The sequence below is a fragment of the Ursus americanus genome, chromosome 11 (genome assembly GCF_024610735.1).
Source record: "Ursus americanus isolate L20-20 chromosome 11, mUrsAme1.1.p, whole genome shotgun sequence".
NCBI lineage: Eukaryota > Metazoa > Chordata > Mammalia > Carnivora > Ursidae > Ursus > Ursus americanus.
Genome location: NC_142137.1, coordinates 33,088,305 through 33,114,682, shown reverse-complemented (window position 1 = coordinate 33,114,682; position 26,378 = coordinate 33,088,305). Strand labels below are relative to the sequence as shown.

Here is a 26,378-nt window from a genome sequence, read left to right as displayed (position 1 = left end):
TCTGGCCTGAAAGAGTTAATCCTCAGCCATCTAAAAAGTAGCTCTCCAGAATGACTCACTTCTGTACCTTGCAGATTTCAAATTCTTAACTTAATCTTGATGCAAGGCTAACTGAAATTTGTACAATATTTCCTTTTCAAGACAGCTACACTTGTACATATCTGAGGTCCGCGGTGGCTAGTTTCAGCTCTGTCTCAATAGACTTGATAAGGCAGTATTTTGGTTAATATGTAGTGAAGTTCTCCAAGTACTCTAACAAACTTCCTTGTCTTTAACTCACCCTCAGAGTATTTGTCTATTAATTTCAGCTTTGTTTGCTTTTTAATTTTGAAATATGTACTGGGTCTCAAAGGGTTCTGTTTTTCCCTTCTGCAGCATCGTTTGACTCTGATTTTCTGATAGTTCTTCATTTTAATGGTGCCACTGTTTGCTGAAGCAGAGATGGTCAAAAACCCAGTTTCCCGCCCAGCTGAACCAAGCTCAGAGGAGTGAAGCGGTGGATGATCCGAAAGGCTCCAGCTCCAGACGGTGCAAGTGTCACATGCTGGCTGAAATGCAGTTTGCATCTTCTACGTTGTTTCCTTCCCATGCGAAGTGCACTGCTAAGATCTAACCTTTGGACAGGGGGTGCCTTTCTTTATGAGAGTAAAAGGAAACTCAATTATGAAATAGCTCTTAGGGGACTATTACATGCTATCTAGGATTCGAAGGTCTCTACTAAATGGTCTAAATATTATTTTAAAAAGGCAAAGAATCTCTAACATGTCAAATCCCCCTCCCAACTCCACCAGCCACTCTTTCAACAGAAACTTAAAGAATTGATATAGTGGGATGGAGAAAATGAGAACAGTCATCTAAAAATCGCTGTCGGTGAAGGGATGAAGAACATTTGCTGGCTGATTCTGAAACTCGTCCGTGTTGCGACTCTTGGCTGCACATGGATTTCTGTGGTACAGTGCACAGTTTTAAACGGCTGCCTAAAGTCATGTGTAACTAACCTGGTAAGTTTGCTGGTCTCGTATTTGTCTTTGTCGGAACTGGAACATGTAGAATTCAGCTTGTTATAAATGAGGGAATGATTTTCTCATGAGGAGTGGTAGCAAGGCAAGAAAGATTTTTTTTTTTTCCAAAAAATGTTAGGAACGTTTTTAATTACAGAAGGTAGGGGAGGGCTGTTTTATTTCTTTATCTGTTCATTGATTGTGTGTGTGTGTGTGTGTGTGTGTGTGTGTGAGGGGGCATAAGAATTGCATTAAAGAAGCTTACATGGGGTAAATTTTACATGCTTTAAAAATGTTTATTTAAACTCATTTATTTCAAAACCATTTATATTTGTCTTGAAGCAAGAAATAGGTTCGGCCACAGGGCAATGCCTACCAGTTGCAGACAGCAGTAGAATTTATATTGTGGATGGATGGTTGTATCGGGAGGTGGATACCCAAGGAAGCAGGTACAGATGCCATATAGAACAGCCATCTATCTGGAAAGCGAGAATTGTTTTTAAGTTCCTTTACTTCTGCCTGTGCATTGGTAATTTTTTCAGTAGTGAGATTTTTTTTTGGATATCCTTCCCATAAAAATTGTTTCATATCTTTCAGTTACTGTGACTTGATTGTGCCTCAAACAGCCACTGAATCAACTGTAAAAACCAAATACATTCTAGCCAGGGAAAGATGCACTCTTCTTATCTAGAGACAAAGGGAATAGCATGATAGCTTACATGTTCCACTACTTACAGTCCTACTTTTTAGAATAATAGAAGTACCAAATACAGTACTCATTGTTACGCTTAAGCATTGGAGGCGGAAGTCTATGGTAGATAAAAAAGATAATTATCTGTGTTACACTCTTCTGGCTTTATTTAAACCAAAGATTAACACACTACCTAAGGTTTCTACAGGTAAAGTGCTTTTCAAAAAAGTTTGGTATTTTCTGTAAATCCCCATTGAAGACCTCATTGCTCTTAATGTGGAATTGTAGGCGTGAGGATTCTACAGTCGTCATCCAAACTTAAACATGGAAAAATAAGACTATTAAATGTATTCCTTATTGAATAATTTAAAAGTTTTCCCTGATTATAGTAAGAACATATATTCACTGTAAAAGATTTATAAGGTAGAGAAGTAGAGAAAAATAAAGAAAAAAGCACTTTCTCTTCAAATATGTATATAATTTTACATACAGTTGTGCACCCGTCTTTTTCACTTAACATGACGTTGTAAGTTTTTCCTCTGCCCTGACGTTTTTATGGAAACAGGATCTTCAGTATATTTAGAATATTTCCATCCTATAAACGCACCACCATAATTTGTTAATTTCCCCCTACTGTCAAAACTGATGTTGGTTGTTTCCTTTACTGTAGTCTCCATTTTATTTGTTTTACTTTGTTTCATTTTTTAGTTGGGTTTAGTCTCCTGTTATCTGTGTGCGGGCTCCCGCGTTTCAGGCAGTAGGAGTACACGGTTTGTTCCTTCGTTGCACCGCCTTCCGCTCGCCACCTACAGATGCGGGCACAGCCGAGGCGGTGGTCACGGCCAGAGACGTGGCCCAGTGCCTGTAATCACTGTTCTCCATCTGGGCCTCCCACGCGGGGTCTGGAGGGACGAGAGCTAGGTGAAGGAACAGTGAACACAGCTGTGGATCAAGGGAAAGGATGCGTAAAGTGCTTAAGTTTATGATGCTGTTTGCATTTTTTGTGTGTGCCGTTCTTTGTAGCCTGGACGTTCGCTGTGAAGGTCATCTTTGATTTCACGGGGTGGTTCTTGATGCTGGGCCATCTTTGCTTTTTAAAAAGAAATACACAGAGTCTGACACAAAGGAATGTTCAGAATTGTTGTCCCAATGTGCACAAATCACGGTTCTCTGCTGAGCACAAGTAGTTTACATCAGTTGAGGGATCTGTAGGTATTAGTTGAAGGCACTAACTGACTTGGTATTTTTGAGTTATATGTGCCGGTGTTGCGGAGAACAAACAATAACGAATGTTCTTCGGGACACTAGTATTGTGGCATCTTTCATGAAAAAGAAACAAAAGCGATTCATGGTCAAATAGTTTATAGAAATGCTTCTTTTTTCTTCCTTTTATGGAACTGCTTCTTGCCAGCTTTGTGTGGAGTCACAGGGCACAACAGCATATTCATGGCTTTGCTTAATCATAATTTTCTGATCTGTTTGGCAACAAAACCTTTTTTTTTTTCGAGTAAGTCCCAACAACTGAGAAACTAGCATTGAGAAATGCTCTGTTAGAAGTATCAATTCAATTCAATGCAAGACTATTAGAAACAAGAGTTCCAGAGGTTATCCTGTTAAGAAAAAGTACAAACCTCAATACCTTTCTTGTATATCAATATATAAGTTTATAGCAAGATGATAGAACAAAACCAGAACCCAAAAATGTCATAAAATATCCGGAAATTAGCACAGTTTGTAGTAGTATAGGAATGGGCACATGAGGGGCGCCCGGCTGGCTCAGTTGGTTAAGCGTCTGCCTTTGGCTCAGGTCATGATCCCTGGGTCCTGGGATGGAGCCCCCGCCAGGCTCCTTGCTCAGCGGGGAGCCTGTTTCTTCCTCTCCTCCCCGCTCATGCTCCCTCTTACTATCTCTGTCTCTCTCTTTCAAATAAATAAATAAATAAAATATTAAAAGAAAAGGAATGGGCACACAGTATAACAGAATGCAGTCTGGGAGTTAAACCATGCACGTAAGGGAATATGGAGTATGATAAAGACGGCAGTTCAAACCGAAGGGGGGCTCTTCATTTAGAATGAAAAGACAACGCCTTCCTTTAGTAGGTGAATGGATAAGTGAATTGTGGCACATCCAGACAATGAAATAGTCAGAGCTGCAAAGAAATGAGCTTTCAGGCTATGAAAAGACATGGCGTGAACCTTAAAGGCATATGCTAAGTGAACGAAGCCAATCTGAAAAGACTGCATACTGGATGATTCCAACCATATGACATTTTAGGAAAGGCAAAACTATGGAGAAAACGAAAAGATCAGTGTTTGCCAGGAGTGGGTTTGTATGTGGTGGGGAGATGAATAGAGAGAGCACAGAGGATTGGTAGAAACAGTGAAAATACTCTGTATGATATCATGATGGGTACATTTGTCCAAACCCATTTGTCCAAACGTACAACTCCGAGAGTGAGCCCTAAGGTAAACTACAGACTTTGGGGATTATTATCGTGTCCATGTTGATTTATCCTTTGTAACAACTACTATTCTGGTGAGTGATGCGGATAATGAGAGAGGCTATGGGTATGTGGGAGACAGAGGTATTTGGGAAATCTCTGTACCTTAATCTCAATTACACTGTAAATCTAAAACTTCTCTAAGAAAATGAAGTCTTTTTTTGTTTTTTTTTTAAAGATTTTATTTATTTATTTGAGAGAGAGAGAGAGAGAGAGCTGAGCATGGAGCCCAGTGCAGAGCTCAATCTCATGACCCTCAGATCATGACCTGAGCCAAAACCAAGACACTTAACCAACTGAGCCACCCAGGCACCCCAAAAATAAAGTCTTTAAAAAAAGTTTAGGCAAATTTTTAAAAACCTATCTCCTTATAATACTACCAGATTCAAATAGATTCCAGGAGTTATTAAAAAATACTGTGATTTAAATAAAAACAGATAACAGAAACAAAACGAAACAAGACTTCACCCCATAAATATATTAGAATAAATTATGGGTGAATATTTCTTTTCTTTTTTAGTTAACATATAATGTATTTTTTTTGTTTCAGGGGTATAAGTCTGTGATTCATCAGTCTTACATAACACACAGAGCTCACCACAACACATACCCTCCCCAATGTTCCTCACCCAACCACCCCATCTCCCCACCCCCCTCCCTCCAGCAACCCTCAGTTTGTTTCCTAAGATTAAGAGTCTCTTATGGTTTGTCTCCCTCTCTGGTTTCATCTTATTTCATTTTTCCCTCTCTTCCCCTAAGATCCTCTGTCTTGTTTCTTAAATTCTGCATATCACGAGATCATATGATAACTGTTTTTCTCTGACTGACTTATTTCGCTTAGCATAATACCTGCTAGTTCTATCCATGTCATTGCAAATGGCAAGATTTCATTTTTTTGATGGCTGTGTAATATTCCATTGTATGTATACACCACATCTTCTTTATGCATTCATCTGTCGATGGTCATTTGGGCTCTTTCCATAGTTTGGCTAATGTGGACATTGCTGCTATAAATATTGGGATGCAGGTGCACCTTCAAATCACTATGTTTGTATCCTTTGGGTAAATACCTAGTAGTGCAATTGCTGGGTCATAGGGTAGCTCTATTTTTAACTTTTTGAGGAAACTCCATGCTTCCAAAATGGCTGCATCAGCTTGCACTCCTACCACCAGTGTAAGAGGATTCCCCTTTCTCTGCATCCTCGCCAACATCTGTCGTTTCCTGACTTGTTAATTTTAGCCATTCTGACCGGTGTGAGGTGGTATCTCATTGTGGTTTTGGTTTGTATTTTCCTGGTGCCGAGTGATGTTGAGCACATTTTCATGTGTCTGTTGGCCATTTGGATGTCTTCTTTGGAGAAATGTCTGTTCATGTCTTCTGCCCATTTCTTGATTGGATTATTTGTTCTTTGGCTGTTGAGTTTGATAAGTTCTTTATAGATTTTGGATACTAGCCCTTAATCTGATAAGACATTTGAAAATATCTTTTTCCATTCTGCCCATTGTCTTTTGGTTTTGTTTCCTTTGCTGTGCAAAAGCTTTTTATCTTGCTGAAGTCCCAATAGTTCATTTTGCAAATTAGGGGTGACTCTTTCTACAGTCTTGGAGTGGCAATGCCTTATGAAGCCTGCTTCAAAATACAGAATCCCTACAAGAAATTACTAATAATTTAACTACTTAGAAGCTTAAACTATTTGACAATAAGCAGAGTACAAGAAAAACAAAGCCAAAAAATGGAAAAAGTATTACATATGATGAACAGAATTTTACCAACACTTATATATAAAAAAATGATTTAAAATAAGTTTAGAACATGAAGACCTACTTCAAAAAAGAAGAAACAGAAATGGCTAACGTGCGTGACCAGGGCACAGCCTCACAGCAAGCACAGGATTGCAGAATGACCCAACTTTTCTCTCATCAAATTGGCAAAGATAAAAACATTCATAGTTGGCAAAGACGGGATAAACCAGCACTCTCATGCACATCAAGAAATGTATCTGAAGAGATTCTTGCATAACTCACCAGAGATATGCCTGGAAAATCTATTTACACATAATATTACTAATAGATTTCCCAGTGCCTGGCACTGCACTATAATAATACATTATTTAACTGAATCCTCACAGAACTTTATGCACTAAATATTATCTTACTTATGTGTCAGATGAGAATACTTAGACAGCACAGCTAACTTGGGAAATGTCACATCAGGAGCAAGTGTCCTAAATGGGACTAACAGGCAGACCATTCTGCTCTATTTCATTTATCAGGGTAGGAAGTAAAGGAATGAAATTCGTTGTGGCTGAGGGGGGCGGGAGAGACAAGCTTGTGCCAAGAGGTAGGTATGGGTTAAGAAGATGTAAGATCCAGGGTTGGGATTGTGTGTTTTCAGCAGATCATTGGAGGAGGCAGAGCTAAGGTAAACTGGCGGGGATCCTAACTGCAAACTGAGGACTGGGGATTTGGTGCAGATTACAGGAGGCATCGTGCTTTGGGTAAGAGCACAGGCTCTGGAGGCAACTCTCAGCCTCCTTTACATTTGAACTTTTGAACAATTCACTAAACCTCCCCGTGCCTCGGCTGTGCAGTCGAGTTAGTAATAATACACACCTACGAGGGCTGTTGAGAGGTTGAATGAGATTTAGAGTAAAACACCTTGTAATGTGGCTGGAACATAGGAACTATTCAATGAACAGTAGCTGTGATAATGATGAGGACAGGGGTTGACAAAATCTGCTTCATCAGAACCCCGTAGACCATGAGGCTGCCTTGCCCAAGGCCACGTGGTGGCTCTCCCTTCAGCCTGTTCAATGTAATCTTGAGAGCTGCCAATGAAAGGACTCAATACTGTTACAATGTGACCTTATGGTCACCAAGGACCATCTCTGCTGGCCTACTGTTTAAAATGGAATGCAGAAACTACCCAGCAACCACCCTTTTGTTTTTATGAGCTAACAGGTTTTTGAAGGGACCTGAAAAAATTTAATTGCAAATTCACTCTTAGACTTGATTATATATGATTGTGGGTCAATCACATAAAGGGGAATCAAAAGCTTCTTTTTGAACGAAATCATGGAAACAAAGCACAGTTATGCCCATGGCTGCAAAATTAATCTAAAAGATAGTTCTTACTCTCTAAGTGCTTATTATCTAAAGACAAAATATATTAAGCATCCTTCTCCTTTCTCTACAAATATAAGTGGGTAGGGAATGGAGGTCGGAGGAATCTTCATTCACACATCAAATGGGAGGGGAAAAGGCAACTCTGATTACTTCTTAAGTGAACCCCCACAATGCCAGGCTACTGGATGAGGCTTCCAAGAGATGAGACTTCTGGACCATTCCTATATAATAGGCCATCTTGAGTTCATGGGTTTATTCTTTCCGTATGTATTTACTGAAGACCTCTTATCCCCTCCGGACTGTTCTAGATACTAAGGATAGAGTGAAGGGCAAAATGAATGGTGCTTACCTGGAAGGGGAGAGAATGCTCAGTGAACTTAGTGATAAACCGATCTTCTCTTCCCTCTGAAAAGCGCGGGCTATTCAGAAGTCCACAAGAGATGCTTAAACCACCTGCGGTGGGGGGTGCCTGGATGTCTCAGTCTGTTGAGAGTCCGGCCCTTGGTTTCGGCTCAGGTCCTGATATTAAGTGTCATGATCTCATGTGTCATGGGATCCAGCCATACGCCCTGTGCTAGGCTCCCCTCTGGGAGGGGAGTGTGTTTCAAGATTCTTTCCCTCTGCCCCTTGCCCCCCTCCCCCCCCCCGCTTGCATGTGCACGCACCCTCTCTCTCAAATAAATAAATAAATCTCAACAAAACAAAACAAAACAAAACAAAACAAAACCAAAAAACACCTCCAGTGTTCCTTTGGATTTTCTATCATCTCCTGGAACACATCTTGCTTATAGCGCTGGGTCAGCCAAGGTCAGATGGCATGCTTCTTGCTGGATTAATCTTCTCTTCAATTCAGTGGTTCAAATCCATCAACTTTTCAGGGGAGATTCTGAGCAGTACCAATTGGAGGTATAGGAGTATTCACTTAGTTATCCACTGCTCATAATTCTAAGTCAAGTGAGGCAGGCTGACGATTAGATCATATCCATGTAACACTATTCAGGCACATGGCTGATCATTGTAGGCCCAATATTGTCATCCTTTATTAGCTTTTCTGTTTATCAAGGACTCTACTCACGTAATGACCAGGGAGAGGATGAACAATTTGTAGATTCCACCCCCCCCCCCCGCCTCCGTCCCGAGCTCCTATTTCTTTTATTTTCTCCCAGCACAAAAAGTTCTTAAAATTTGTGAAAATATGAGAAAGAAACCCAGAGTAATCTGATGTTTTACTATATGTAAAATTCTGAATTTGTATTTTTTTCACTATTCTTAGTAAGACTGCTTAAAAAAAAAACCTGACCATAATTCATCTTTAACCCCCGAGTCCTTTGACTTGATGAATTGACTAAAGTCACAGGCTTATTTCATACTGTGTGAGAATCTGTCTGTTGCCCTTAACCACTCCTTACAGCCCCCCTCTTGCCTTGATCGTTTCTGCAGAATTCTTAGGCATTCCATCTTATAATTTGCATTGGCATTTTACCAGATTTCATGACTGATTTAATGACTTTAAAACATCGTACTACATAGTTAGAAAACACGGAAGAGGCGACACTATTCCAGGAAGCTTTTTTAGAAAAGGTGTGGTAGTCTCTCTGACTGTGGTATCGATAGCTGGCGTTTACGATCTCCTTCTTCACTTCAGGGCCGGCAGCTTGACATTGGCGCGCCATATAACCTGAGTGAACCGGTGAGTAATCACTTCCATTGTCAGGAAGTTTATAGTGTTTGTATTGATAAAAATGGGACAATGGTCAGGTTTTATTACAGTAAGAATAATTCCCAAGTAAAGTCTCATTTATTTGTCCTTGATGGAGGAAGTTCAATGGAAAATAGGGAGAAGTTTGAATTACAGAATATTCAAAAATGAACTCAGGCACCTTGTGCTGAAGTGGAAAGAACACAGGACTAATCCAGCTCCATGATTTTGATTCTACTTGGGGCAAATTACTTAATATTTCTGAGACTTAGTTTTATTACGTGTTATCTGAGAGGGCTGGATAAGATGGTTTCCAGTGTTTCTTCTAACAATGGCGTTTATGGTTTTATTACTTTTCTGCACCTATATCCATTTATTCAACAGGAGTGTAGTGACTCCAAATATAAACATGAACGCACTTCCCAGACTGGGGACCCATTTAGGGTTTGGTACGCTGCCTTCGGTTGAGTCCCCAGGTTTGAGTTTTGCTTGTTGTGTAAGGACATGGCCAGGACCCACGACATGCTCGATGCCACGGTGTGCGGGACCTTACCTGCTGCCAGCCACCTAGGGGATGGGGTGCTCCCCGAAGGTTGGGTGATCTCCTGGTTCTAGGCCTGCCCACCCCGCCTCCACTCAGCAACCCGCTGCCCTGCAGTGAGTCACGCCAAGCCCCGCTCCCTCTGGAGACAGCAGAGCTCTATAGAATTCCCCGGGTCCTGATCCTGCTGGGCCACAGATTCCTGCATAGATACATTTTGGTACTAGGTTGCACTACTCAGGTGGCAAGAAAAATCACCCTTCTCCTGTCACCATTGTCTCTTAATGTCTCTCTTGCAGTGCATCCAAGGATGTCATTTTTGGAACTCTGTAGATCAGGAAAACTGTGCTTTAAAGTGTGTAAGTATTAATTATGTTTCTGTTTTGATACTAATATTTCCTTCAAGAGAAAAGTTATCTAAGAGGATTCCCATTGGAATTTGCACTGACTTTCAAGGAGTTTGCGTGACTCTAAAGGAAAAGTGTGATAGCCTGAGTGGTACATAATAATGCAGAAAAATTGAGATAAATTAATGCAACCGGAGACCCAGGGAGGTTAACGCAAACTGTGGAACCCAGGGGTGCTCAATTGCTCCATCTATAATGGCCTTTGAGTAGAAAGTCAGGTGCTTGTCAAATCTCTGAGTCTTGTACATCTCAAATGTGAAAGTACAATTATCTAAGGATCTTGTTAAAATGCAGATTCTGATTCTGAAAGCCTAGGGCAGGACATGAGATTCTGTACTTGTAACAAGCTCCCAGGTGATGTGATGCTTGTAGTCCCTGGGGACACTTTGGATAGCAAGGCCCTAGATCACGTTCGAAGTGTCTGTGCAGGGAACATGGCAGCAATCTAATCCAGAGGTCACAAACCACTATGTTTACTCCACTCTGTGTAGAAAATACATCCCCAAATACTTCATTTTTAATTTTTAATTAAATGCCACTTAGTGTGTAACTGGTTAAGGTACTTAACTTCTTGGTACTTTACTTTCCTCCCCAATAAATTAGGATAATAATAGAATTTCCCTCTTCAGGATAATGCCTGATACACTGTAATTATCCTGATCTAATGAACAAGAATTTCGTCATCTAAACATGGGTTCCTTTGTTCAGGTTGTTCAGGACCCAGGTTGAATCATGGTGATTTGGGGTAATCCTAATATTGTTTTCTATTAATGAGTGAAACTATATCAGTAAGATTGAAATAAGGACATTAACTTCTCCTTCCAAATGGTGCTCAGAGCTTTGCTTACATGGTCTGTGCTCTGGCCTCTCTGACAGGCTTAGGCTTACTCTTACGTTTGTGGTTATGTGCCCCAGAGACAGAAAACAGTGGAGCAGGAGCTGTCTGCATTTGGGAACCATTACACATTTTTTAAAAATACTTTTCCCTTTCTTTGGTGCCACTTTTTACAAAGTTCAGTGGCAATCATCATTTGTCTAGCCTGTGTTTGCTGTCTTTTGCTCCGATCTGTAAGCCCATCAGCGCGGGTCTCTCTCCCTGTTCACACTGCGTCTATGTCACACAACAGGGGAGAGGCACATAGCAGGTGCTGAGACAGCACTTGCCAAGTGAATGGATGGGAGGTACCGTGTGTTGCCGGCGACAGTTCAGGCCATAGAGTGGGTACCAGAGCAGCCGGTCTGCGCAGGGGAACCTACGGGCCTTTGCTAGCAGAGCTATTGGTGGTTGTCACGTCAGGTTCTGTCTGCACGGGGCACTTGCCCACGCCTCTTCATTCTCTAACCCGGTCCACAGATTACCTCTTAGTTGCCTGGGATTTTCTAGCAGGCATCAAACTGCACCATTTTTCCAGTGAGGCAAACGTAATTTCTTTCTCTCTTTCTTTTTTTTTTTTTTTTTTTTGAGGGAGAGAGAGAGATAGAGAGAGCGAGCACGTGAATGGGGAGGGAGAGAGGGAGAAGTCGAGAGGGAATATTTATGCAGTCTCCAGCTCAGTGCAGAGCCCGACGTGGGGCTCCATCTCACGACCCTGTGATCACGACCTGAGCCGAAATCAAGAGTCTGTGGCTTAACCAATGGAGCCACCCAGGCGCCCTGCAAACATTATTTTTATAGCTGTTCATACAGTGGCGTGCCTGGGCAGAAGGCCCAGCTCTGGGCTCTTTGATTTTGATTGTTTTTATTGGTTATTTGTCAATGGTGGGGCAAGAAGTTAATTTGAAAGAAATATATAACGAAGTGCCATTACAATTATTTACAGCCTTAAGGATTTTAAGTAATTTCACTTTTCTTTTTTCGTATGCAGAACGATACCTATGCCACTGGTTGTGAGGTGAGTTGACAATCACAAACAAGATGTCATCAAACCCCATGTCTTTATCTCTCATATTTAAAAAAACTATTAAAATAAGAATGAAGAAGGCTGACTAATTCTCAGTGTACAAAAATCTTCCTTGTGGGGGTGCTATTAATTCGGGTACAAGAATGACCGTAAGATTCCACTTTTGACACAAATACTTGCTGTTTTATATACCTGTGTGCGTATATATGTGTATATGTATACACACTTATTCATACAGATACGTATAAACCACTCTAATCTGATTGGACAGGTTCTAATTCTGGAAGCCAGGTGGGGAGAGGGTGGGGGGGGAGAGAGGAGGGAACCCATCTAGGGATACACTTACCTCTGCTGACTTCATCTTCTTCCCCATAAATCACAGTGGTCTATCATTAAATATGTATATTAAAAAGAACACTGTAGTTGCAATTTTCTTCCTTATTCAACAAACTTCTTTGACAACATTTTAAAGCACAGCTTTCAAGATATTTTATTTTTTTTCCCCCTGCTATGATAATTAGTGTCTTCACGCTGACTCTGGCTGCTCAGGTCTCTTTTCTCAGCTCCCCATCCCTATACTGGCCCCTCCCTTGCTCTGAATTTTCTCTTCTTTTTCAGAAAGACCTTAAGGATTTTGATTTTTTCCAACTTGTTCTTCTTCAACTGTTCTGGATTCTGTAGCCCTCAGAATTAGTTTTAGGTTGACCATAGAGGTTTATGAAGAAAATTTAAAACCTATGTTGTATTCTCTTTAAGTGTCCTTGAAACCAAAGAACAGAATAATTTTACTCTGCCTGGGAAAGGAATATAACTTACCATCCATTAGTAAAACAGAAAAATTTCTTTTTACTAGAGAGTAAAAATAAACAACAAAAATGTTACATTGGAACATTTTCTGAATAGTCTGTGCTTACTCTGCCCCTGAGTGATTTTCCCTGGGAATAGATGGAGAGGTCAGGGCTGGCTAAGAAGACGTAAAATGGGGTGTTGGGGGGGGGCAGGAAGGATTCACTCCATACGTAAAAAAACAATTACAGGTCTTTCCTGATTGACATTTAAAAAAACAAAAAGTGCCTGAGAAACTTTTTATGTGATTAAAGTAACATCACCCTCTCCTCGTCCCCCACAAAACCATCCCTGGGAAGATTGTGTTAAGAAAGTCAGGGATGGTTCAAGCCTCTTAAGCACCGAGGCAGCCGGAGATTGGATTTCCAATGTGTAGCTCCCTAGCGATCAGAGCGCTGCCCCGAGTCTGTGTCTGTATGACGTGCAGCTTTTCTCTCGGTGTTATAACTTACATAATTATTCTGTTCTTTTCGTTGTATACTTGGCTATTTCACACTTTAAGTAAAGTAGAACTGAACAGCAATGCATGCTACATAGGTGTAGAGACTGCGATAGATACATGGATACATAGCCGTTTGAGCTCAGCTACCCACACCAGCAGGAAATCAAACTCTTCAACCATGAATGCTTCAGCCTAGGAAGCTGGGCACTTCTGCACCTGTTCCTTGGAGGAAAGAGTGTTGGAAGAGGTAGTTTAGCAAACTGTAACTTGGAAAATGATGTTAGCCAGTGAGATGACTCATCCCTGATAATTAAAAATGTAAATTAGAGCATATTGTTCCTAAAACCCTTTCTAGGGCTTTGCGTTGCCATTTGAGAAAGCGTACGAACTACCTTTCGCTGGCTCCCCTGCCTCACCTTACACCCCTTCTCCCTCGTTCTCTGTGCCCGCCACACCTGCCTTGGCCTTTCCCTCTTCGGAGTATAGGAGGCAGGAGTATAGGAGGCACATTCCTGCCTCCTAGCTTTTGTCCTTCATGACCCCAGATTCTCGCAACCGCTCAGGTCCTGCTCCAGGCTCCTCTCTGCATGGTTTTCCTGAGCACTCTGATGAGACGAAGTCTCCTGCCTGCCTGGTCATGCCCTATGCCTTTAACTTGTTTTATTTTCTTCATAGCACTTCTCATCATCTGAATGTACTTTGTTTAATTTTTTTTTTAACTCAGTTGTTGTCTGTCCTCTTCTAAGAGAATGTAAATTCCATGAAGGTGAGGAACTTCACAGTCTTGCTCGCTGCTGGATCCTTAAAGCCGACACCAGGGCTTGGCACACACACAAAATATGTACTCAGTAATTTTCGAATGAATGAATGAGTAGTTTTTGAGGAAAGGAAGCCACAATTCGTATGGAGAGGCTGTACTAGGGGCACCCCAGGAGGGTGGTGGGTACGTCCTCCTTGTGTTACAGGAGTAAGGAAAGGCATTGCTAGCACGTGTGCCCATCTGATAAACACAGGGACGGAGCCAGAGGGATGATGAGAAAGGTGGTTTCACTACTAGGGGAGAAACGGGAGTGTGGACTAAAATGGAGACAGTAGATTGATGTAGTCCTGGGAAGCACGAACTTGGCTTCTGCGTGGGAATGGTAGTTCAGGAGCCTGGCGTACACGGTCTACATGCCTCATTGCGGGGGTCTGGGCTCGGATTCTGTGAATTCCTTAAATCTGACCTCCTTTTGATTCTCTCTAGGCAATTCGAGCACTGGATAATGTCACTCTAAGTCCAATGTTAGATGAGAGAGAGAGAATCTAATTTATCGTGTTGTCTCCACTTGATAGAACATTTAAACTCCTTAGAATACGAACTTCCATTTTAACGTGAAGAAGTTCTGGTGATCTAATGTACAGCATGGTGATTATAGCTAATAATAACTGCATTCTATACCTGAATGTTGCCAAGAAAGCAGATCTTAAATGTCCTTACCACAAAAAAGAAATGGTCATTATGTGACGGGATGGTGACATTAGCTAATGCTATAGTGGTAATCATTTTGCAATATAAAAATGTATCAAGGGGCACCTGGGTGGCTCAGTCAGCTAAGTGTCTGCCTTTGGCTCAGGTCATGATCCCAGGGTCCTGGCATCGAGTCTCCCATAGGGTTCCCTGCTCAGCAGAGAGCCTGCTTCTCCCTCTCCCACTTCCCCTGCTTGTGTGCATTCTCTCTCTCCTCTCTCTCTCTCTGTCAAATAAATAAAATCTTAAAAAAAATATATATCAAATCAACATGTTGTATACCTTAAACTTATACATTTTATATGTCAATTATATCTCAATAAAGCTGAAAAAAATACAAGCTTCACAAAGTAACAAAATATTTAAACTCCTAGATAGATTGGAATTTTATTATCTATTTTCCTCTGAAAAGATTCAGGTAAAATAAACCCACAATGTACTGGTTAGTCAGGACTAACAATATTTCCAAATAAACACTGTTCTATTTCCTTTCTTCTTCCTTGGTTTTAATTCTTGGGAAAAAATTCCGTGTTACATGATAATTTTGTTGCCATTTGGTATATTTATTCTCTGTAGTTAATGAACAGGTTGAATGTATTTTACTGAAACCTGCAAAAAGAATGTGAAAAGCATACTAAGCACTTAAGTTAAATAATCCTGAGCCCAGACTGAGGTATTTAAATTAATCCTTAACTAAGCAAACCGGAGCTTATCAGTCTGCACTTCCCTTGAGTGAATAGGTCAAACATTGTGCAGCTAGTATTTGCAAATTACCTGCAATGTTCAGGGCAAATGTATTGTGTCATGGTTTCCACTATCACCAGGAGAAACAATAGCATGTTGTCCTGGGTATTATAAATGCAAATTGAATGAAAGCAGGAAGATGGATCATGATTGTGTTATAGTCTTAGAATTTGTGCCTTTTTTCTGAAAGTTTTTTTCTTTTTTCTTTTCTTTTTTCTTTTCTTTTCTTTTCTTTTCTTTTCTTTTCTTTTCTTTTCTTTTCTTTTCTTTCTTTTCTTTTCTTTTCTTTCTTTCCTTCCTTCCTTCCTTCCTTCCTTCCTTCCTTCCTTCCTTCCTCCCTTCCTCCCTCCCTCCCTCCCTCCCCTCTCCCCCTCCTTCTTTCTTTCTTTGTAAGGAATGCTAATGCATCTGTTAAGAGTTGCAGTTGTGTCTGGGTCACGAAAATGTTTACCGTTTTAAGTTAATGAAGGAAAATGCTAATCATTGTTAGGTTTTTGTAGAACCTTAAAATTTAATGTTAGTATTAAGATATTCATAAAACGTTCAAGTTACTATAAAATTTAGTCAGGTTTTAATTTCTGAAGGAAAGCATGGATATACAAAATAAATAGGCACCATTTTAGGCTAGAGTTTTAGGTTATTAACTCACTAAAACTTTGACCAAGACGGCAAACATACAATTGCATTGTTGAGCTCAGTGCTTTCTCACACTGTGGGATGTCACTCATTAGAGGATCATGAAATCAACTTAGTGAATAAAGAGTCACAACAAACAAAATGAAAGAATAGACTAGAACAGAACATGTATGATTGCATCACAGGTGTGGGATTTCTTAATGGGACGAACTTGTTCTAAAATTAGATTGTACTGATGACTGCACAATTCCATGAATATATTAAAGACCATTGAATCGTGTAGTTTAAATGGGTGCATTTTATGGCATATGAAATATACCTCAATAAAAAAGGAAACAAAAGTAAGTACTGTTTCAGGATTTCTTTTCCCCAACATGTATGTGTGTACTAGGTTGTTTGGTTAGATGTGTTTTGAAATTTGGGACATGGTAAAAAAGTTTGAAAGGTGCTCGTCTAATCCCACTAGCAAATGGAAACTTAGAGTATTGCAGTTGAAATAATTGATATACAGGAACACTTACATACCAGGCACTTGAAAGTGACAATGTAGTTGAAATGTATCAGCAACAGCAGGAGCGAGGCTGCACTGACTGGGACGCCACCTGTCTCCACAGCGAGAATCCTGTGAGGTCGGCTGCAGCAGCGCGGAAGTTGCCTTCGAGGAGGAAGTGCTAGGTAAGCAGACTTACGTGACGATTATTAAAAATACTCGACATCCACTCTAGGAACCCGTGCTTATGTAAGGAGAATGAGCCATCTCTTAAAATATTTAGACTTCTGTATCTCAGCATTATAAAAATATATATACGTATACAGAAAAAATAATTTCAAATGTGAAAGCCATTGTGATAGAAACTCAGCAAGACTCTTCTTTCAGAGCAAAACAGGGGAAACGCAGCACCTGACTGAGGTTTAGAATTTGAGGTTTTGCCCACGGTTCAGTAAGTGAAATCACTTCTATCTTAATGAAAGAGATGACTATGAATAGCTAAGCAGACTTGATGTCAGGAAATGCCACTATTTTAATGAACCGAAAGCACAGGAATATTTTATTTAATGTGCATTTAATTATTCAGCTGCTAGCTAGCCAATAGAGTACCTATGATGTGCATGGCTCCCTACAAGGCTCTGGGAAATTTACTGAGGGTATAGAAGCTATACGCTTCTTGCTCTTAGATTTTGAGTAAGTGGGGAACTTAGCTGTATGTCTCCAGCTCCCTCTGTCTGATTTCAGAGCAGGTTAGGTATGTCTAAGTGGCTTTGTCCTAGTGCGTTAATTCTCTAGTGGTTTCTGAAGGACCAACTGTTTGATAAGTCACATCCTGGATGTTAGTAGCTTGCTTTTCCAGAATTTCCAGGGTCTTTCTCCCACTAAGAGATGGATAGTTCCTTCCAGACTGGGAATTGGTTGATTCTTCCATAAGTTGTAGTCTTTGTTTCAATGGCTTGCTCCTTGCTCTCAGTGGCTGATGGAAATTGGGAGGATCTTCCCTTGCTGTCCTGATTTGCTTCTGTCCTTTAGACAGAACCCCCTTGACATTTCTGGGGAGAGACAGTGATATTACATTCTTTTCCTACTGCATAGTGGGAGTTAGCTGTGGATAAAATTTATATTCTGTGCACCGAGGTACCCCAGTGCATTATATCGACCTCATAGGAAGGCACGGGGCATTTTGAACATTCAAGGGAAACACAGGATAGCTGACATCTTCCGGACATCATTGGAAGTGCTAGTTGGAGATAGTTCATGGTATAAACAATGAAATGCACTACATTTCTTTCTATAGTATATCTGTGCAATGCTGAGTTTTTTGGTGATTGCTGCGATATAAAGCAAGAAACTCAGTGTGGAATAGGATATGGGGATGGTGGTGCCCAGTGTGATTACAATATTGGAGAAATTGTGCTGTCCCCAGTAGGCACACAGATCCCATTAGTGTGCAATTATTTTTATTTGAGGATTGAATACATATATTGTCTTTTAATTTATGTGTGTTATTTCTTTCAAACATCTACTAAGTTGAAAGGTCGTGCATACTTAAGTTATAATACAATAAATGGTGTTGTTAGGCAAGTCTTTTGGTCCAAGGAGTTATGAAATAATTACTGAGAAACTGAAGATGCCAGAACTGAGAAAGTTTGGAAAACTTTGATTTACATTCTTTTCTTGTATTCCAAAGTTACACTACCAACTTAATTATATATTCTGTTAGAATACAAGTTAATCAATGCTTTATTTAAAATTTCTCATTGACTATGGGTCATTGTCTATAGACTATTAACAAATGAGATGTACCGAGTCTAAATAAAGGCAATTGTGCTTATAGACCATATCTTTAGTTTGTTAGAATGAATCTTTTTGGCCAAACACCTAAGATCATGTTTGTCTCTAACACATTTAGTCCTGGTCCATTTATCTGTGAGTCTGCTACATTATTCTATTTTAGATACCATCCATATCTCTTTTCCACAGTGGAAAAGGTATTGTTAAAAATATATTAAAATAAAAAGAACTATTATTTATTAGACATTAATGAGTCAGGCACTGGTAAAAGTAATTTATAGGTATTAGTCTTTTTCAGCTCAGAGGGATAAATGCTATTATTATCCCCATTTTACAGATGAGAAAAAGGAGGCACAAAGTATATATATTTGCTTGGGGCCACACAGAAGGGGATGAACTTGAAGATGAACTAGAAGGGGAGTAACCTGATTTTAACCTTCTGAGTTGATTTGAGAGCCTTTTCTCGCCCATTCAGCAATGTGTTGAAAGTAGTATACAGCTCAGTTCAGCTTCTCTTTCTCATGTAGTTACTTCTTGTCCTGATATTTTAGAACAAACCTACTTAACCTCTGATTTTCCATACACATCGCCATGGCTTTGAAACACATGTCTCCAGTGAGCTGTGAGGTTTACATTCACTGGCACTTACTCATAGAGCACTGGTCCCTTTTGCCAAGTTCTCAACTTACGTTCTTTCTGATTCTTTTGATCTTCTTCCTTACTCTGCTGACAACTCCACACTGGACCCTTATTTATTTATTTATTTATTTATTTATTTATTTATTTATTATTTTATTTATTTACTTGAAAGAGACAGACAGAGCATAAGCAAGGGGGAAGAGGCAGAGGGAGAAGGAGAAGCAGACTCCCCTCTGAACAGGGAGCCCAATGTCGGACTCAGTCTCAGGACCCTGAGATCATACCTGAGCGGAAGGCAGAAGCTTAACCGACTGAGCTGCCCAGGCGCCCCTGGACCCCTCTTTAAAGTGTCAACCTTCAAAATAAAATAGCCAGTTATCTTACTAGCAAAATGAGTTTATTTGGGAATAGTAAAGGAATTGCAATTCAGGACAAGCAAACTACGGCAAACCATAGGTAAGTCTGGAGAACATAGGGAAGTTCAGCTTTTATAGAGGAAAGGAGGAAACTGGGGAGGGTTGTTCTGAACAAAAGTTCACTGGAGAAAAACAAAAGCTCAAGGTTGTGGCGGTTTCTCATTGGCTGCGAGCGGTGGTTAGTGCATTGTTGCTGGAGCTTGGAGAGATCTTCCTTCTTTTTCTTAAAAAGAAAAGATGAAATTCCCATGTGAAAAATGTCATTCTTGGCAAAATAATTCTTTGCGCTGGTTCTGCAGGCTGCAACGAGTGGTGTGTGTGTGAGAGCTCCCTTTTCAGGGCTTCCTGACTCCATTTTAAACCAGGAGTCCTTTATTTTTTGACAAAGGTTTCCCACAGAATATTCCGATCTCTGCTATTAAGTGTCTCACACCATTAAACGGGGGGAAAATGGAACTGTGCTCTGCTTGTATAGTTATAATGGCTAAAAATGAACCATAAATAGAAGAATCAGGCTGTCTGTGGGCTAGATGACCATGGCTTTCTTTTTTCTGGGTCACAGAGTATTCTGGTGGTGTGGACTACAATTAGTCCAGATTCAGTATCTATAGTGATCCCAGTGGTGTTAGCTTTTAACCAGAAAGAGAGAGGTCATGGAAGTTTGTATTTAGCCATTTTAAGCTTTTTACAAAAACTTATTATGTTTTCTCGACCAGAGTAGTCGTTGTTTTAAAAAAGAAAGCTTATCCTGTAAGGTCCGGAACAAGGCAGGGATGTCTGCTTTTGTCACTTGTATTCATCATAGTACAGGAAGTCCTAGCCAGAGCAATGAGGCAGGAAAAAGAAATAAGCCATTCAAATTGGAAAGGAGGAAGGAAGATTATCCTTGTTTGCAGATAGTATGATTTTATAAGTAAAAAATGCTAAAGACAGCACAAAAAACTGTTGGGACTAATACATTCAGCAAAGTAGCAGTATACGAAGTCAACACGTGAAAATCAGTTGCATTTGTTTGCTAATAATGAACAATCTGTAAAAGAAATTAAGAAAGCAATTCCATTTACAATAGCATCAAAAAGCATAACATACTTAGGAACCAACTTAACCAAGCAGGTGAAGAACTTGTAAAATAAAAACCATAAAACACTTATGAAACAAATTAAAGAAGACATAAGTAGACATCCCATATTCATGGATTGAAAAACAATACAGTTAAGATGTCAATGCTAACCCAAAGCAACCCACAGATCTAATGTAATCCCTATCAAAATCCCAGTATCTTTTGCAGAAATAGAAAGATCCATTTGAAAATTCATATAGAATCTCAAGAGACTCCAAATCTTAAAAAGAAGAACAAAGGTGGACGACCCACACTTCGGATTTTAAACTTATTACAGTAATAAAGACAGACATACAGACAAATGGACCAGAATAAAGAGTCCAGAAATAAATCCTGTATAGATGGTCAAATGATTTCTGACAAGGATGGCAAGACTATTCAATAGGGAAAAGACAATCTTTTCAAGAAATGGTGATGGAAAAACTGGATATCCACATGCAGAAGAATGAAGTTGGACCCTTACATAATATCATGAAAAAATTAACTCAAAATGGATTCATGACCTAAATGTAAGACCTAAAACTATAAAACTCCTGGGAGAAAAAATAGAGCAAAAGCTTTGCGACATTGGATTTGTCAATGACTTCTTAGATATGACACCAAAGGCACAGGCGATGAAAGAAAAAATAGACGAATTGGACTTCATGAAAATTAAAAAAATATATACAACATCAGACACTATCAACAGCGCAAAAAGGCAACAATAGAATGGAAGAAAATATTTGCAAATCATATATCTGCTAAGGGATTAATATCTGGAATATACAGAAACTCGTAAAACTGAACAACCAAACAAACCAAACAATCCAAGACAAAAATGAGCAAAGGACCTGAATAGATATTTCTCCAGAGAATATATACGAATGGTCATAAGCACATGAAGTGATATTCAACATCACTAACTGATTAGGGAAATGCAAATCCAAACTACAGCTAAATACCACCTCGCACTCATTAGAACTGCTACCCTGAAAAAACCCAGAAAAATAAAAGTTCTGATGAGGATGTGAAGCAGTTGGAATGCTTGTGCACTGTTAGTGGGAATGTAAAATGATACAGCCTCTGTAGTAAACAGCAAGATGGTTCCTCAAAAAATTAAAGACAGGATTACCATAGAATCTAGCAATTACGCTTGTGTGTATAGACTCAAAGTAAAGTGGGGTCTTTTTTTTTTTAAAGATTTTATTTATTTATTTGACAGAGATAGAGACAGCCAGCGAGGGAGGGAACACAAGCAGGGGGAGTGGGAGAGGAAGAAGCAGGCTCATAGCAGAGGAGCCTGATGTGGGGCTTGATCCCATAATGCCAGGATCACGCCCTGAGCCAAAGGCAGACGCTTAACCGCTGTGCCACCCAGGCGCCCCTAAAGTGGGGTCTTGGAGTGATATTTATACACCGATGTAACACACTTCTTGTTGAATTCACAATAGCTAACACATGAAAGCCATCCGAGTGTCCATTGACAGATGAATGCGTAAGCAAAATTGATATATACATACGATGGAATGTTATTCAGCCTCAAAAAGGAAGAAAATTGATACATGCTGCCACATGGATGAACCTTGAGGACGTTATGTGAGGTGAAATCAGCCAGTCACAAGAAGACAAATATTGTTTGGTGCCACTTACATGATATATTAGAGTCGTCAAAGTCGTAGAGACAGAAAGTAGAATGGTATTCGCCAGGGGCCGGGGGCGGGGGGAGGCAGAATGGGGAGTTAATGTTTAGTGGGTAGAGTTTCAGTTTTGCAAGTTGAGGAGAGTTCTGGAGATGAATGGTGGTGATGGCTGCACAACTATATGAATGTACTTAATACCCCTGAACACACTTAAAAATGGTTAAGATAGTAAATTTTATGTCATGTGTATTTTACCACAATAAAAAATTGGGGGTGGGGGTGGGGAAAGCAAGCTGAAGCATATCGGTCACAATTTTGGAAGACAGGAAAAGCAAAGTAAACTAACCTCATCCCAGTGGAACATACCAGTCCAAATTCTAGCCCCTTGTACAGGGCCTGAAAGTAGCAACAGTAAATGTGTGTTGCCAGTCGTAATGTTGAGGTAGGAAGAACGTCAGGGTTTGAAGCTGATGGCCAAGAAAGAACTCTTAGGACATCTTTGGTGCGAAAAGGTAGTTTTATTAAAGCATGGGGACAGGACCCATGGGCAGAAAGAGCTGCATTGGGGTTGCGAGGGGTGGCAATTTACATACTTTCAAGGGGGAGGGGGCTAGGGTTAGCGTAAGTCTCTATGGAATTTTGCAAGCAAGGTTTCCAAGACCTTGAGGAGGTTAACTATTGTTGGGAAAAGGTCATTTATTGCTGTCCAATAAAACCTTAGTCATGAGACCCTTCAGATGTATATCAATGGGTCATATGCTTGGGGGATGATTGCCAACATGTATCTTGGGGAATAGAGATAAAGGAAATTTCCAAAGGAATTTTTATATGTTAAAGAAGACTTACAGGATCCTGGGGGTCGGGCTAAGATTGCCTTTTGCCCTTAGCAAAGTATCATCATCAAGGCAATTGAGTCCCTAGAAGAATGTCACTCCGCTTGTTTCCAGGACTTGTCAATGGGCTGTAAGTATTAAGGAAATTTAATAATTTTTCTTCTGCCTTTGTTTCCCACATCAATGTTACTAATATTTAGAAGTCACAAAAATTTTACAGTATAGAACAACTGAATATAGAATCCTTTGGAGTAGAATTACTCGTACGTATAAAACTAATGTATTGACAAGAAAAGCAATAGCAACAGGTTGTAGTGTAAAATTTAAAAAATGTCTTGCGATACATGTTCTGGGAGAGTGGATGGTTCTGTTATGTACCATACATGCTCCCGGCACCCAGCCCCCTCACCTTTAAGGAAGTGGTATGGTAAGAGAAAACTATACAATACTCCACGTTGCTTGCCTGTAAAAAAAAGATAATAGTGAATTCTATGGGGAAAAAAGATGCCAGACTGTCCAGCTGATTTTTAAAAAATAAACTAGTTGAATATGTGCATCATTTATTATTCGGGTAAGTTATCGTGGCAAGATGTAGCTGTAACCAGAGACTCCAGAGAGCCGGTGATGAAACAGACGCCCTTTCTCCTGACTTGACGGACAGAGGTGCAGGGTGAATGAAGTCCTGTTTCCTCCCCCAGAAAATGCAGATTTCCCCACCGCACCCTTTGCTTCTTCCATTGGAAGCCATGCTGTGACCTTACGATGGAAACCTGCCAACATCTCTGGAGTAAAATACATCATTCAGTGGAAATACGCACAACTTCCTGGAAGCTGGACTTATACTGAGGTATGAAAAGCTGCATATGTATGTACACACAGATTTTTTCCAGATTTTAGAAGTGCCAAATTACTAAGTATTATAATTGGTATAAAGACATTCTAGAGAAGATTGAAGTGTAAGGTGAGGGTTGGATTAGCTGAACTTCAATCTCTGCTACTAAGTAACATGTTGATGCTAAATCCTTTATTTTTGAGCAAAACATATTGTTAGACATCTATTTTGTTCCTTCAGCACAGTGTCACCTAACCTACGACTCGTATCATTGGTCATTTTCTGCCCATCCCACCTACCATGATTCCAGCTAGAATGGAGGGCAAGAAAGTCATCTAGGACTGTCTCTTTTAAGAATGCATGAGTAAGCTCAGAGAAAAATAGCCCCAAGACACTAAATATATTAACACAGAAAAATTAAAGCCTTAAGGTAAATGCCAAATAACCGAATCCATAATTTTGCAAATTTGAAGAAGAGACTTTCGGTGTGAATTATGCAGACTGACATCTGGACGGCTCAGCTTCGAGCTCCGTCTCGTTTCGTCTGGTCTGGCGGGCCCTGGGTCACCCCATATCCAAAAAGTCCTGCACCTGTTACAAACTCCTCTGTGCTCTGGAGCCGCACTGTGCGGTGGTGGGTCTGTAAATGCTGATGAATCATCTCTCCCGACGTAGGCCGTGTCCAAGCTCTCCTACGCCGTAGAGCACCTGCACCCCTTCACGGAGTATATCTTCCGAGTGGTCTGGATCTTCACAGCCCAGCTGCAGCTGCGCTCTCTGTCAAGTCCCAGTTACAGGACTCATCCTGATGGAGGTACAGGGTGTCCCTGTTGCTCATGAAATAAGGAGATTATTCCAAAGCTTTAGTTTAGTTTGTTTCTATTTAAAATAATGAAATAAATTACTCCTTTGTTAATTGATCCATTCAGTAACTGGGTACCTAACCACCTGCCACGTAGCCTTCTAGGTACGCAGCACTCTTCTGTGATCAGTACCAAACTCCCTGTTCTCGTGCACCCACCTTTTGGTGGAAGACACATACTCTAAGCAGTAAGCCTAATAAATAAGGAAAGTACATCGTAAGTGGGAAAGTGCTGCGCAGGATGGTAAGAGGGCCATTTTGAACAGGCTTCGTCCGTTAGGGGCTTGCAAATGGCGCGCGGGGGTAAAGGACAGGCAGGTTGCAGTATTAAATAAGGCAGCAGACAAGCCTCAACAAGCAGTTAGCAGTTAAGGACAGTTCTATTTTATTTTTTTTTTAATTTTTAAAAAAGATTTTATTTATTTATTAGACAGCCGGCGAGAGAGGGAACACAAGCAGGGGGAGTGGGAGAGGAAGAAGCAGGCTCCCAGCGGAGGAGCCTGATGTGGGACTCGATCCTAGAACGCCGGGATCACGCCCTGAGCCAAACGCAGATGCTTAACGACTGCGCCACCCAGGCGCCCCCTTCAGGACAATTTTAAAGCAGAGAAGTAATGGTTTCAAGTGCTTCTGAAAAAGATAGTTTTGGCAACGACGCTTAGAAAGAATTGAGGGAATGAGGGAATCAGCTTGGGAAGCACGGAGTGAGAGCAGCTAGCCCGGAGGTTACCGTCATACTTGAGCATTTTATCAGACATGATTTAAAAAAAAAATTGCACCTACTTTGGAGTGTTTTCTGATTTCTTCTTTTGAAGATGTGACTTCCATACCGGGAGGAGGGGCCAGACCTAGAGCATTTTAGGGGCGTGCCTGTCCGGGCAGACACTGAAGGAGAGTTGTCTGGTGCCCTGGCCCTCAGGCTTGGCTGAACGGACCTGCGAGCATGGGCACCAGGCCGGTGTTAAATGTCCCGCCCCTCAGCTCTGCAGTGTGGCCGTGTGCACGAGCCTCACGCTGCACTAGGCTGTGGACCCAAGCAGAGCTGCACGGCTGATGATGCCGCCGACGGCATTTTCCCCTTTCCCTGATTCGTGCTCTCTCACTGCTTGTCAGATTTGAGGCTGTGTGTGGGCCACCTGTGCTGATTACTCCCTGACCACCCTCCGAAGCTCGGGTCAGACACTGGCTAGGGCAATATTTGAAATGTTCCAGACCAGAGTGGAATACATGGATCCTTCTTTGTTCAAAGCAATGCCTCATGTATTCCAACGGTGCTGGGACATTTTCCCATGCTGGAGAGATAATATGATCCAGGGCCCGTGGTTACTCAAATCAAAATAAGAAGGCAAATGTTGCTTTCCAGTTCTGGGCCTTTCTCCTGGATTTGCAAGCCCTCATGCCCACCAGGTATTCCAGACCTACACTGGGTATCCTTTCCACGGATAGCCCCTCATTCCTCAATTCCTTCTCACTTTTCTAGCCACATTGAAGCTTAGAGTTTCCTGCTTTGTGTCCCACGCCTCATGGCCCTCTTCTCCTTTCGTGATGGGAAATGTATGACTTCGGAGGGATTATTACCTTTTAATCGGGGCCCTTATGAAGATCATTTCTTAACCAAGTGGAATGGTTAGTAGGCAAGGAATATCTTGCCCACCCTGACTGGCCTTACAGGGAGGATTTTCGTGGGAGAGGTTTGGGCAATAATCACAGCTCACCGTGTGGGTGGCA

The 26,378-nt window shown here is 40.8% G+C and overlaps 1 protein-coding gene across 3 annotated transcripts in view; it reads left to right on the top strand.

The window, feature by feature from the left end:
- Positions 1 to 237: 237 nt before the first annotated feature.
- ROS1 (ROS proto-oncogene 1, receptor tyrosine kinase) overlaps positions 238 to 26,378 on the top strand; it is a 118,879-nt gene continuing 92,738 nt past the window's right edge. The window contains exons 1-7 of one of the 3 annotated variants that reach the window (XM_087865416.1): positions 238 to 1,001; positions 8,965 to 9,009; positions 9,859 to 9,918; positions 11,832 to 11,858; positions 16,660 to 16,720; positions 23,655 to 23,803; positions 24,464 to 24,602. In XM_087865416.1, the coding sequence (XP_087721542.1) occupies positions 879 to 1,001; positions 8,965 to 9,009; positions 9,859 to 9,918; positions 11,832 to 11,858; positions 16,660 to 16,720; positions 23,655 to 23,803; positions 24,464 to 24,602 (604 nt within the window). In that variant the 5' untranslated portion in view covers positions 238 to 878. The remainder of the gene's footprint in view (positions 1,002 to 8,964; positions 9,010 to 9,858; positions 9,919 to 11,831; positions 11,859 to 16,659; positions 16,721 to 23,654; positions 23,804 to 24,463; positions 24,603 to 26,378) is intronic. The other 2 variants (XM_087865415.1, XM_087865414.1) reach the window with 2 other exon arrangements.